Consider the following 15,240-nt stretch of genomic DNA (forward strand, 5'->3'; position numbering starts at 1 on the left):
TTCTATTCGGCCTCAAACCACCTGGCCCAGGGAGACAAGTCACCGTTCATGCAAATTTGTTTCTCATCTCCCACGGACCCTTCAGACCAAATGTTGTCAAAATCCACTCAGTCGTTCATGATTAGTAGCGATTTTACAGAAAAGGCAACGGATGGAAGAAAGAAGAGGGATGCCGCTACCCGACACAAGCTCACGTGTCCGTTGGGCCTGGTAAGCTAAGATGGTTGTCAAGTATGAGTACGAGTGTATCAGATGTTCTAAGGAAAGTTGAAAAAAAAACAACAAAAAAACAAACAAAAACCCGCACAGGATATTAGCACCTAAAGATCTATAACAGTCTATATGTTTATCTGGAGTTCTGAACTAACGTACCTTTTCTAATAGTTCTCGTTTATTATCGAGCAATTCTTTTGTCTATTTTGTTTGTTTTTCTTTACTTGTTGTTTTTATTCTTTTCTTCCTTTTTATCCAATCATAAAACGGTTTTTCTTCACAATCACATCGGTATCTCCTGGGTGTCTTCTCTTAACCACGAGTCTGATATCATTTTGTATCTCTGTTCAATAAATGACGATCGTGAAAAAGCATGACTTCATGTATCTTCACAAAAAAAACAACAACAACAAAACAAAAAAGAAGAAACAAACGAAACAAATACAATTTCTATGGAAAAATAAAGTTTATTAAAGATAGCTGAAACATCCAGCAATAGCATATACATTTGCATCCGTCAAGAAGTTTAGTTTAAAAGATAAGAATACACGGCATGTAATTAAGTTATTATAATGATCACACCCCATGTCAGAAAAGCGAAGTTCAGACGTCTTCTCTTTACCAAATCCTACACCGGGGTATATACAGTATACATTGTACATAATTGATGTATACTAATCACGGTTACATCATTTGTATCGATTATACACTCACCTGTTTCATATTAACACATATTTTATACGTTATAGGATCTACACTATTCGTGTGAACAAATGATGTTCAGCGGGTGAAAAACTCTCATGCTGAATAAATAAATGATTGTATTATTTTATTTTCACCATCATTATTGGAATTGACGTGATATTTCCGACTTAAAAAATCTTTAAAAATATGACCAAAGTAAGATATGGATAAAAGGGTGCCCACGTCTATACTTTAATATGCTTTATGTAGATATGATCAGTGGTTGTTTTAAATTGATGAACATGTTCACTACGTATGATTGATCGGTCAGAAGCAGAAAATAATCTGGTAAAATCATCGACTGACAAATAAATTTTGTAATTTTTTGGAACATTTCTGAATGAAAGATACTGATGTGTTCCAGATATGCACCATTTCTCATTTATTTACAAAGAGTGGTCGGTTTTTAGGCATATTCGTGATAAAAGTTATTTATCCAGACTAAAGATCTGATAGTCATATAACAGAGACTGAATTTTGATAAGAACGAATTGTTTGGTCCCCTATCACCTACCACGACAACGCCTGGTGGTTTTTGTTGACATATTGCATCAATCTTAATAGGTGCGCACGTGCAGCTATTTGGTCAGTTCGACGTCAGATGTGGCTATATTAAGCACTTGTCATGTTATTACAGAGAAAATTCCCATTTTCCGCATAAAAGTTAAGATAAAAGAAAGTGTTAATTCATTACATTTTATGAAGTAATATAAATTAAAAGAAATGATGTTTAAGTGAGGAAATGTAGATCATATGAATTTAATCGGAACTAATTACATATACCAGGTAGTAAGAAGAACTACAACATAAAACTATATCAAGACATTCTCGTTAAGAATAACAAATGACGGCCGCAGGTATCATGCTGGCGCATGCGTATCGCGAAACAAGCCACTCTTGTACACATTCAGACATTGTTGTTGCAGTTTCCTCACAAGTAAGGGTAAGCCACGCCTGTGTATCGAGTACTTTCCTGCCTGAAGAAGATCGGGTTCCTCTCCTTCAATACAAATTGTAAAGACAATATTTAGTAATAATCACTGAAAAAAAAATCAGGTATAAGATTACGTAATGCTATATTGTGAGTAGTAATCTCTGGCTATTACATTGTACCCTGTAATTTGCTTTTTGACATAAAGGTCTTAAAGAACACTATGAAGTGCAAAATATCATTTTCCTTTGTAATTTGGTAGCATTCCATATGGTTAGGGCGATAATTCCTTAAATGCTTTTTATTGATGGTTTAAAGTAAATCAAATCTATAGACGATTCATATCAACTAATATGAAATCAAATGTAAAATAAAAAGTTTAGTTACTTATGAGTTCGTTGATATAAATTGTTAGACGGGAATACGTGTTACAATGGAAAATGCGGTGGTTACCGGTGTGTATGGTCAACATGTGTTGGTTAGTAATATATGTTCGAGGGATACGTGTGTTGGTTAGTAATGTGTTCGATGGAAACGTGTGTTGGTTAGTAATATGTGTTCGAGGGAAACGTGTGTTGGTTAGTAATGTGCTTATGGGGGAATGTGTGTTGGTTAGTAATGTGCTTTCGTGGGATATGTGTTTATACGTACCTGTATCCCATCTCTTTACAAATTACACTGGCTTCTCGGTCGGAAAAGTTTATACCCTGGTCACACACCAGTGTTGTGAGTGACCGATACTTCATCATCACTATACCGCTCATTTCTCGTTCTGTTTTGATCACCACTTCATCTAAAACCAAAAGGTAAATATATATATATATATGTGTACTGAATGTATGATCCCTATTGTAAATTATACTCTGACTACTGATATTTAACCTCAGCAGTCAACCTTTAATGATTTATGACATTTAAAGTATTATAGAACTATTGACTACTGTATAGGTGGTGCACCCAAGCTTATATAATTATATATAATTTTTCAGTATATAATGGATTTTATAGAAATGATATATTACATGTAACTTATCAAGATAAAATATAACATTTATCAAACAACAAATGACATAAAACCTACAACGACGATGGATAAAGGGACGCCACTCTCGTTAACAAAATGCCATGTGAAAAAGCCAAAACTTTGTTTTGAGAATTTTATTTGAAAGTGTTCGGAGTTAAAACCAATGGAAGCATTAAAAAAAAGGTCACTTTATGAGCAAATATCTGTGACAGGCTGATATAATAAAGGGAAAAATCAGTCCATATAATAGCTACCTTTTTTGTTGTTTGTTTTTGTTTTCTTTTTTGGTTGGGGAAGAAGGGGGAGGCTAAGAGAGTTAAAACAGTACAGCCAAGACCGCGTGTTAATACGGTGTAACTACGTACAGAAGTTAAGTCTGAAGAGGAAATTTTAAGTAAGGTTTACCACGCCGAGATTACAGTGAGACAAAACCAACGAATATACCTTCGATACGGATATATTTGTGGTACAACCGAGCGATATATCTAACACACACTATGACACTTTATCAATGAACAACAGGACAATATATCTGTTATAATAGGCCGAGGTCAAAATGTAATTTAACAGACGGATATATCCGTGACAGAGCTGGACGATGTGACAAAATAAGACCGATATAAGTGTTACAGGGTTTGACGATGAGACCATAAGCGTTTGCTTCTGGTTCACATGGTGCATCGGTTGTGGAACCGAAGTAGGCTATTGATTGGTTGCCAATTACTGTTTATAGATATGCCGACAAATCAGATTGCTCGTTGCTTACCGTTTTAATATATACAAACTACTTTCGTTTCACAGTCGATGCACCGTCGGCTATCACGACCGCTTTTGATCCTTTCCTCATCTTTAAATCATTTTCAAAGAAAACAATAACACACAACTCTTTTTAGGGATTCTCCAAGGTACGTTACCGAAGTTTGTGTGCATTTGATATTTTAGTCGGATTGAAGTTAAATTTAAAGTACCGACATTGAAATACTCTGCAGCAAAGATTTGTGCGTATAGCTATATATAAAGACAAAAGCGAGTCAAATAATTATCCCGTACGGCTGACAGTAGCCTGGATAATGATATTGTACTTACCACAGCTCTCCTCGTCCGAGTTATCACTACAATCAGTCTGACCGTCACATACGCTTTCATTGACAATACATTCTCCCGATTTGGAGCACATCGTTGATCCAGGTCCACAGGTGACACCTTGCAGTGAAACATCATACATGAGGCATAATAAAATCTAACTATATTACTGATTGTACATATAATTACTTGTACTTTAAATAAATGAATTTGGTGTTCTTCACTATCTATTTGTAACAAACCAATATGGGACTTACTTAAAAACCTTTCATAACTATTCTATATGTTTCGGGCTTTCCCGTTATTGCCTTACACTCAACTTTATTGGTATCATTTACATACCTGGACAGTTACACCTATGGAATGTCTTGCCTGGTGCTTCTAGCACGGCCGCTACTGTTCCCCTGTCATAGGAATCACAATAAAAGCCCACATCTTCTTCTTCCGACAATCTCCTCGTCACTGCTGCCTCTGGGAGCAATCCATATGATGGTGGGCGACAGATAGCTTCTGTACATTCTGCTATTGTGTCAGTACTCGTGGAAGAAGTTGGATTCCTTGGCCAAAGTAATACCTCTCCTCCTTGTATATCATCAGTGGTGCATAGCGAAGGGGTAGTTGCTATGTTAATAGAGACACATTTGTCATGTTATATCAAAGAATAAGGCACTAAGAAATAAACATATATTTTTCATGTTTCATTAGAAAGGTAAGATACATCATATAATAACTATAGTTGAAACTTACATTGTTCGGCAGTCGGTCATGATATACGCATGCGCATAAAATTTGCATCCTAATCTTAACAAGTTTTATCCGCCGTTCTGGATGTAATAAGTTCAAATGCAATTTTAATATAATTTGTTAAATTTACTGAAAAAAAAGTTCCATTGGGTTATGAAAACAACATGCATTACCTTTCTAGTGGTCTGATATACATTCTGCAAGCACTTTGTACAATGGCTTTCTGTTTATAACGATTAGAAATAGTTCTTAAAATATCACCTTTCCATATTTTTTTGACAAAAAGGGCCATATTCACTTTTGCCATTTATCAAACATACTATGCAATTAAGAAAAGGAGCTATATCCTAAAATTCCTGATAGATGTTTTGTATCCTAATACACATGATAGATGGCATTGTATCAGATATATCCTAAAATACCTGATAGCTGGGGTTGTATCATGACTTATCCTAAAATACCTGATAGATGGGGTTGTATCAGACATATCCTAAAATACCTGATAGCTGGGGTTGTATCAGACATATCCTAAAATACCTGATAGCTGGGGTTGTATCAGACATATCCTAAAATACCTGATAGATGGCGTTGTATCAGGACTTATCCTAAAATAAATAATAGATGGCGTTGTATCAGACATATCCTAAAATACCTGATGGATGGTGTTGTATCATGACTTATCCTAAAATAAAAAATAAATGGTGCTGTATCAGATATATCCTAAAATACCTGATAGCTGCGGTTGTATCAGACATATCCTAAAATACCTGATAGCTGGCGTTGTATCAGATATATCCTAAAATACCTGATAGCTGGCGTTGTATCAGACATATCCTAAAATACCTGATAGCTGGGGTTGTATCATGACTTATCCTAAAATACCTGATAGATGGGGTTGTATCAGACATATCCTAAAATACCTGATATATGGCGTTGTATCAGGACTTATCCTAAAATAAATAATAGATGGCGTTGTATCAGACATATCCTAAAATACCTGATGGATGGTGTTGTATCATGACTTATCCTAAAATAAAAAATAAATGGTGCTGTATCAGATATATCCTAAAATACCTGATAGCTGCGGTTGTATCAGACATATCCTAAAATACCTGATAGATGGTGTTGTATCAGACATATCCTAAAATACCTGATAGCTGGGGTTGTATCAGACATATCCTAAAATACCTGATAGCTGGGGTTGTATCAGACATATCCTAAAATACCTGATAGCTGGGGTTGTATCAGATATATCCTAAAAAAAACCTGATAGATGGTGTTGTATCAGGACTTATCCTAAAATACCTGATACATGGCGTTGTATCAGACATATCCTAAAATACCTGATAGCTGGGGTTGTATCAGACATATCCTAAAATACCTGATAGCTGGGGTTGTATCAGACATATCCTAAAATACCTGATAGCTGGCGTTGTATCAGACATATCCTAAAATACCTGATAGCTGGGGTTGTAATAGACATATCCTAAAATATCTGATAGCTGGGGTTGTATCAGACATATCTTAAAATACCTGATAGATGGGGTTGAATCAGGACTTATCCTAAAATAAATAATAGATGGCATTGTATCAGATATATAATTAAACACCTGATAGCTGGGGTTGTATCAGGACTTATCCTAAAATAAATAATAGATGGCGTTGTATCAGACACATTATCAAATACCTGATAGATGGTTTTGTATCATAAATAACCCATCAATGGTGTTGTATCAGATATATTCTAAAATACCCGATACATTGATTTATATCCGAAAATACCTGATATATGTTGGAGCATCAGACATAATGATAACATATTATTGTTTACAACATTTTTTTCGTGTTCACTTACATGTATAACTGCAGGCTGGAACATTGGTAACACTGTACAATTTGTTTATTTCCTCTACCACAGCACTGTCGTTAGCGCAGTCTGGACGGATGGGTTCCATACATGTTTTGAAACTGGCCAAGACCCTATTTAAGCAAAAGTTATTGTAAAACATAGTTAAACATATTAACACTTGCAAGAAAATAGTGAATGATGCCGACGTTAATGATAAAAAGTCCGTGCCAACTGATTTGTTGATTAAAAGAGGAATTCCTTAAAAGTGGATGGAACGAGTTTGTGACTAACTGAAGAGCGCGTTTTTCTTTCCATTAAAATAATTATAGAATGGAGGGCATATTCAATTTCACATCTCAGTTTAAACTCAAACATAGGAAATTAATTCATAATTACTTAAAGTAAGATATTATTTCATGACATTCCATGCACCGATACCATTAAACTGGATAATCACTGACAACTACATATGCTTTCTGACGCAGATATGTGTGTTAATTGTATACATGACTATAAGACTATAACTAAAGGATTCAAAACAACCTTTTAGTTTGAGAGTTGTTAGAGTCAACTTTGACCTTAACTGATAAACACTAAATTATGATTATATGTAGAGTTTTTGTATTGGTATGATGGTAATATAAATTACTATCCTTGAGTTCATGATGTATCTTAAACAATATATTTTCATTTTAAAAGATGGTCAAGTTCGACCGATGATAACCAAAAATCTCTGCAGGTGTAGAACTTGATGTTCTTCTGAAAACATGAACTAAATCTTGCCAGGGGGCTCAAAAGATAAGACATATTTTTTTTATTATTTCAAAAGTGATCAGATGCAGTCTTTGACCTTCAACTCTGACCGATGATCACCAAAGCCACAGCATGTGTGGACTTTAATATCATAAATTATGTAAATATCAACCAAATTTTAGTGGGTTCAAGAGCTATCATGAACGCTTTTAATGTAAGAGTAGCCAAGATGGCCGATGGCCAAGAAAAAAAATCTAACTATGTGTAGCAGTTGATGGTGTGATGTTATACTCAATCAACCCCCTCCCCGGGGAACCTGGACATATACTATCCTGTTCACAAGCTTTTCACACTCACTCACTCGTACGCACGAACACACGCACAAACACACGCACGCACGCACGCACATCCGAACAGACAAAGTAGTAACTAGAATTCATCTTTCTCATTGGAAAAAGGTAATAATAATTGTTTGAATTGAGTTATTTCAACTACCTGCAGTCTTCACTTAGTTCTGTTCGGAGACCAAGTGTCTTTTTCACAGCGAACATTGTCAGCGGTAACGAGCATCCAAGCAGACCAGAAAAGTTACAGGCTTTGTCTGAGAGAAGAAATGATATTTACTACACAAATAACTAGTTTTGTGAATGATATAACACATTACAACAAAATCTTACTCTAATCACAAATATCAAGTACTTTTTATATGCTAGTCATAACAACGTGATAAAAGTGTTGTAGCTTTTTATGCTTACTGCATTATACATTCGACAATGAAGGGAGGTTTGATTTAATGAATAAATACATGAATATAATGGAAATTTCAATCGCTGAAATAGAAACAATCGGATATGTTTTCTAGTTCTAAATTCTAAAAGGGTGAATAAAGTCACATTACAATTGATTATGGTAGTACATTTCCTAACACGTGTATGTAAATATCAGAATCATAACCAACTAATTAAGTTATAACGCACATCACATTTCATGATCAAGTTTCAGGTTTGTGTGAGTCAACCCTGCAGTTGCATAATCTCACCATAATTAGTTAATCAATTCAAAGTTTTTATTCATGGATATATTTTCGTCAACTGCCACATCGAACGTTCTAATTGAAATAAGGACATGGCTTGTCCAGTCGATATGACCGTTCTGTCGACAGCTAAGGTAATGTTATTGGGCGTATAACGGTCACACGAGCATAGTATACCCACAATAACCGTATGACAACTACCATTCCGACAAGAACATCAAGCGTGATTAAAACACTCTGCTATCAGGAAGAGTCAGGAGGATATAGCTTGTAACGTACAACTATATTGACGTACCTTCTATACTGATTTCGCATATAAGGTCAGTAAGGAAGACATCGCCTGAAATCAAAGTCTGACAGCCAGGTGGCGCTTTGCTGGTGCATCTGTTATATTCTTGCATTACTCTACAACAAAAGACAAAGCTTTTTGTATGTCTCTTTAACAATATCAATTGGAACTATCCAAACCTTCACGGTGATTTTTTTTTCAATTTGATTTCTAAGCTATGAATTAGTGTTGTTATACTCAGACAAAATTAGCGTGTCAATAATAATCAACGTTTAAGATATAAAATGATAAGTACCGACAGTATCCTTGGACAAGTGCCTGACCAGTGGTCCCGTTCGAACTGTATACATCAAGTATTAGTAGGGGATCCAAACATGTCTTAAATGCAGATAAATCACAGGTTCCTGTAAGAAGATACATAACAGTTGGATAATGATATTGAAAAGAACATCGAAAATATCAAAGATTAGTAATACAAAAGCTCTATGAAGGCTCTTTATTTTAGAGAGCACAGTCAATGTCTGCTTTCTACAGTACCTCGTCGGTGAGATAAATGTGGATTTGTAAAAAGTAGCACAGAATTAGCTATGTTCTTAATATGTATATTTCATTACTATGAAGACAAGAAAAATACAAACCGTATCATTCCCATATTATCAAACAATATAAATGTATCATGTAGGTGTAAGTGATATTAAGTTTCGACATGAAAATTAAGGTTTGTCTTTGTCTAATAAGAAAACTGTAGATTTGTTATCTTTATCATAGACATTGTTCCCCGTGACAAACTGTAACACCTTGTCATTTGTGAAGACACGTATAAATTTCAACCACATTCTAGCTTATTTTACCTGGTATATCAAAAATAGACAAATATGACTGAATTCCTTTGGTAAATCTTGAATTTCTTTGATCACGCTGTGCTTCTTTAAAATAGTAATGGTGTGGCATTATTCATATTTAAAAATATGTTCTACATACTTAGTCAGCCTATTTAACAGTTTACACATCGACTCCTGCAAGTTTGTTTTCCTGGTCTTTTATTGGTTGTCATTGCTCCAAACCTTAGTTAATCACGATGAATGTTTTGCATTACTTACTGGTCATTTGGCAGATAGTTTGTAATTGTTGTGTGGCGACCTCTATCTGTGTGAACATAGGGTCAGAGGTACAGGAAGGAGGTAGGTTATTGATACAGGTAGTCACCTCAGGGAAAACAGTACTGCAAAAGTACAAAAACATAAAGAAACACTTGGCATAGATACATTCTTTATCACGACAAGTACTAAGTCTGATTCAGTAGAGGAACCAAGAACAACCCTAGCGCTAATATTTTGTTAGAATACATTTTTTATACCTTTCCTTATTATATACTTTATAAAAAATGACAATAGAAATGCTATTTGAAACACATCCTCCAAAAATGGTATTAACCGGGTTATTAGTCAAACGTGCTATTAACCGGAATGGGTTATTTAACCCCCATTCAAATAGTGTCATATCCCTTCGGATCGTCTCTACCGCCATCAGGGATAATACGATAAAATCCGAAAACGCTTTCGGAAACTTAAGCGTATTCGAGACGAAGACGAAGCAAAACAGACTGTTTCTCACCTAAAATCGTTCGAGTGAATGCTAATGGAACCCCTTGAAAAATGGCTTCGCCTAAGAGATTATGCTGTCTGGATGAAGAAGCGTTGGAGAGTATTGTTAATGTTAAAAAGACAGCACTAACACACAAAAGGTAATACAAGAGGCAGACTAGGACACAGACAAAGACATTTATAAATTTATTTTGTAAAAATTCAATGGAAATATTTATATCATCTAAGCCTTACTCATGGTAAAAACATCAACTAAATTAGGAAACATGAATTTTTTATGCAGAGTAATGTATGTTTACTTTAATCGAGTTTTCTTTTCCTGCTAAACCCTCACACTCGGATCTGCATGCACATTCATAAACTATAGATACTTCCTTCGTTGTACCTTGTTTATCAAATACTTGATGTAATTTATGTTAACATTAATTTATATAGTTAGACCTAAAAAGTAAAGTAAAAGTGTTCCCTTGCTTTGCTTGCTTTTTTATCCTCATGGTAAGACGTGGTTTAGTTTCCGGGTGGATTATCAATCACCAAAGAAACATTTTCTATATGATTTTAAATTGATTATTTAAATACACTTAAAACAAATATGATAAGCAACGTAACTAAATATCGCTCCCTAGTTTGGGACTTTTTAAAAGACATTTCAGAGTATTCTAGACATGGTTACACTATCGATTCCAATAAAATCACTAAATGGTCATAAATGCATCACATTATGCAGTTCATGTTTTGCTTGATTGTGCCGCAGCGACTCCTTTCATAAGAAACATTAATTGGTGCAAACCAAAAAACAAATGTGATGTTAATTAACTGCAATGCATTTTCTTTTTTTAGTTATTGAATGGAATGTGCGATTGAAGGAAACTTCAATTGCATGTAATGTTGATCTATTTAATTTCGTTAAAAGTACAAATCTGATTACCTTTTAATAACCTACGAAAAAAACATACATTGATTTATTTTACCTAAAAATCAGAGTGGCTATGATGAATTTAGGAACACGTTTATAAACAAGCATCAATATTAAAGATGCAGTTCGTCGTTGAAATAATTTAATGCTATTAGATAAAAAAGAAAACCAGTAAAAGTTATAACTGTACCGTTATTCGAAGTCTTAAGATAGCCCAAAGTCATTAAAAAATGATTTTTTTGAAAAATGTGAAAACGACCCGTAGTACGAAAAGGAATCGCTGCAAACGAACAACAATACGAGCATGCGCAGAGAAGTTCACCATCAAAATAGAAAAATGACAGACGTTGCTCCTCTTGGTAGCGATTAGCCAATTGGTCTTTGAAAACGCATTAAGCGAGAAAATGATGACACTACAAGATAGCGAACGTCATAAAAAAAAATCGAATAAATACCGGCAATCACATGCAAGAAAGCAAAGTAGGCCAAACGAGGACTTCGCCTTGCTTCTTCGGGATATTTGACAGCAAGACAGGTTCGTAATGAAGTTATGCTCGCAGTTACATTTGCTAATGTGTTGGCAAATCGCATCTATATGGCCAGATAGTCAAAAATCAATTAATTAAATTGTCATGGCCATTTAAATAGAATTTGAATCTCAGATGACATACATAGAAAATGGGAAAACATGAAGATACTGCACTGGACAGTCATTTATATATAATAACTATATAGCAAGATAGGTGGTTTGGAGCTGCTTTCAAATTATTTCGTTGTTAGAAACCTTCGTGGTAAGCCCTTGCAACAATGATAGGACAATAACACATATCACAGTTTTCGCAAGATTTATTTTCGTGCTTCTATAGCAACCATGAAAATAATACACAACGAATTTTCATGTTTTTCAAATACATATATGTACATTATTGTCTTTGTAAATTTAATTATATTGTAAAAAAATGTTATGGTAGTAGTAGTAATGCCTACTTTTTCTCTCACCTTTGCATATGTAAGATACATTTGTCCCGTGGCGAACAACCATGTGGGATATCTCTATCCCACATAGGTGCACCGAGTGACCTCAGGTCCAGGACTACTTTTTGACTGTGTGACGTCACTAGGAAAACCCTTCTCTTTTTTTTTTATATGTATAATATCTTTCACAAATGCACTATATCATTGTTGTCGTTGTGTCATTTGCACAAATTATTAATTGTGATCATTGACCTGTAAATTCTTTCAATTTGTTACTGCTTGTTGAGAATTGATTTTTACGGCGGAAGACTATATATTTTTCACTGTGCAAGCAAGCATAGGCGGAGGAATATGACGTAGTGTCAAATATCAGTCGACAGTTTCCGGAAAGCCGATCGTTGTTATCTTGACACTTTGACAGTCAGCTTATTTTTCATGGTATACCGTAGTTTATACCAAACTTTTTTCTCATCTTTCCGAATATGTGGTTTTATTGTCGATCACCGAGAAAAAAGACAAAGTATCTCTATGGTTACGACATGTTGGATCGATTTACCCATGCATTTCACGAAAAAGGTGCGGGAAATATCATCCATCATATGTTAGGTTCGGCAGGCCTGGTTTTTAACCGCAAATTCTACACCCTCGGGTAGATTTTCCCTATCCCACATGCCTACATATGATGGACTATATTAGTAATATTCAATTTGATCTTGTTTCCCTTTCCTACGCAGTTGAGACATTAGATAATCGATATGAACCATTAAACAATTGTGTATCAAATAGATTTTGTAAAACATTTAAAAAGGGAATTATTCATGATGCTTTTTAGTAGACGCCTAATGTATGCTTCAAACTATATGATGTACCTGCACGTTCGGTTAAGCAGTTCCGGATTAGTACCGATATCGCCCATTTCCGCCAGAGGCGCTATGCATTGTAATGCTTCCTGAATGTTGCATGATGTGCCGCCATCGCCCTCACCTGAATTACCAGCATTGTCTCCTCCTTAAATGAGAATAAAGTAAGCACAGTAAATGACACATATTTCCTAACCAGAGTGGTATGGTTGAGAGTATTTATATATGGATTTGTTTTGTCTCTTCCCTATTCCTTTTACGAAGAAGGTTATATCTCAAACCCCTTAAATAATATATTCATCTAATCAAAATGATTTAAAGGAAATTGTGCAATAGGCTATGCCTATACAAGCCGTCCCCTTTGGCATAAATACATTTCAAATATTAAACAAATTAAGAGTTTGATCATAAGCATATTCGCACTGGCTTGAAACATTTAATAGTATTTTATTTCTAAAAAAAATATCAAGTTGAGATTAATATAATACCTACGAAAAAAACATAAAGGTGATAAAAAAATGGAAGAGTGCCCAAAAACCTGTTAACATGCTGACATCTTTCCCCAATACCCCTGTATACATAGTGACATCCTTCCCAAAAACTCCTGTATACATGGTGAATTTTCCCCAAATATCCTTGTATACATTGTGACATCTTTCCTGAGCAATACCCTTGTATACATACGTAGTAACACCCTTCTCTCCTAATACCCCTGTATACATAGCGACTTATTTCCCAAATACCTATGCAAAACTATATATTAAAAGATGTAAGTATGCATTAATTGAAACAATGAGCAGAACAAAATGTTTTTTTCCAATAAATAAAACAGGACCTGGCATACGTTTAAGATCAATGGATGTACCCATGTGCAGGAACGTTAATCGTTTTATCATAAGTGATCTCGGGCCTAAACCAGCACTGCTATGAAGAGGTTGATGAAGTACCAACTAGCATAAACCTCCCAAATCATATGGAAACAGTATAACTATCTTGAATCGACATTATAGACAATATACATATCAAAGTCATGTAAAGAGGTGCTGACAACCTGTACCTACCGACCATTTGACAGACAGGTTCGAGTTGTTGTTTAACCACCTGTACTTGTGTAAAAAGCGGATTAACTGTACACGAAGAGGGCAGGTTGTCCATACAAGACACAAATTCTGGGAAGATAGTGCTGCAAAGCAAGAAAATGGTTTTGTAAACCAAAGAACGATATGTCGCTATTGGTCTAGATCCTCAATCCCTATATTATTGTAATGTTTCCTTAACTATCTTAGCACTGTTCTACTCATATAAGCCGTAATATACGGCGACAGATATTTCGTTAAACTACATCATCTTAAATATTACTTATGTCATATATGTATTACAATATATGTAAAAGCTTAAGATCATTTTTTAAGTTTCGACTATACAATTTTACACCGAAGCATCATTTCTGATACTGACGACACCGTTACCATGACAGCAACCTCGATACGCATGTTGTTGAGTTTTCTTCTGAGAGACGAAGATACATAGAGGATATCAATTGTTACTGACACTGATGTCGTGTTGTTAGTAAAGAAATTTCATATATCCCTTTACCAATATTAACTTACCTGCAGACTCGCCTAACTGCCTCCATATCACCTCCTAGATTACCAACGTTCGTGACCGGCTCTAGGCAATTTAATATTGCCTGGGAATCGCATTGTGTGTTGTCGGCACCATTGCCTGTATTTTCATCTTCGTTACCGCCGCCTGGAAAATTTTTGATAATTGTTATTGCTCAATGATATTTTACAACACACATGGCATCATATCATATATCGACACCCTTATTACAAAATAATGAAAATGATAGTAGTAATTAAAATAATCAGCACATATTTACGTTTCAAGTTACAATACTGCCTGTTGTTATAATAATGACAGGCAACTGTGATAGCTCTTTGTACATTTATTTGCATTTATTAACCTTACCAGCATTTTGTTTTCATTGATTTGAAAAATACAACAACTTATACTAAGTGATATCAGGTACATGTATATACAATAATTCGAAAAAAAAGTGTAAGATGTTTTATTACTACAAAACAGTCTTCTACAATGCGATCCCAAACAAAAATATAAAAAAGTAACAATCATTCAAAAAAGCCAGGGATTCACTGATTAAATGTTAAAATCAAGTAAAATAGCCAGAAATATACTGACTAAAAAGCGACCATCAT

At 34.8% G+C, this 15,240-nt stretch overlaps 1 protein-coding gene across 1 annotated transcript in view; it reads right to left on the reverse strand.

Moving 5' to 3' along the window:
• Window positions 1-655: 655 nt before the first annotated feature.
• LOC117342184 overlaps window positions 656-15,240 on the reverse strand; it is a 138,047-nt gene continuing 123,462 nt past the window's right edge. Inside the window, 12 exon segments of the mRNA XM_033904224.1 lie at window positions 656-1,957; window positions 2,540-2,681; window positions 3,999-4,115; window positions 4,338-4,616; window positions 6,595-6,719; window positions 7,837-7,942; window positions 8,670-8,779; window positions 8,959-9,067; window positions 9,764-9,885; window positions 13,028-13,166; window positions 14,080-14,201; window positions 14,629-14,770. Coding sequence (XP_033760115.1) covers window positions 1,789-1,957; window positions 2,540-2,681; window positions 3,999-4,115; window positions 4,338-4,616; window positions 6,595-6,719; window positions 7,837-7,942; window positions 8,670-8,779; window positions 8,959-9,067; window positions 9,764-9,885; window positions 13,028-13,166; window positions 14,080-14,201; window positions 14,629-14,770 — 1,682 coding nt within the window. The 3' untranslated portion in view covers window positions 656-1,788.

This window comes from Pecten maximus, chromosome 2 (assembly GCF_902652985.1).
Source record: "Pecten maximus chromosome 2, xPecMax1.1, whole genome shotgun sequence".
In the NCBI taxonomy this organism is placed as follows: Eukaryota; Metazoa; Mollusca; class Bivalvia; order Pectinida; family Pectinidae; genus Pecten; species Pecten maximus.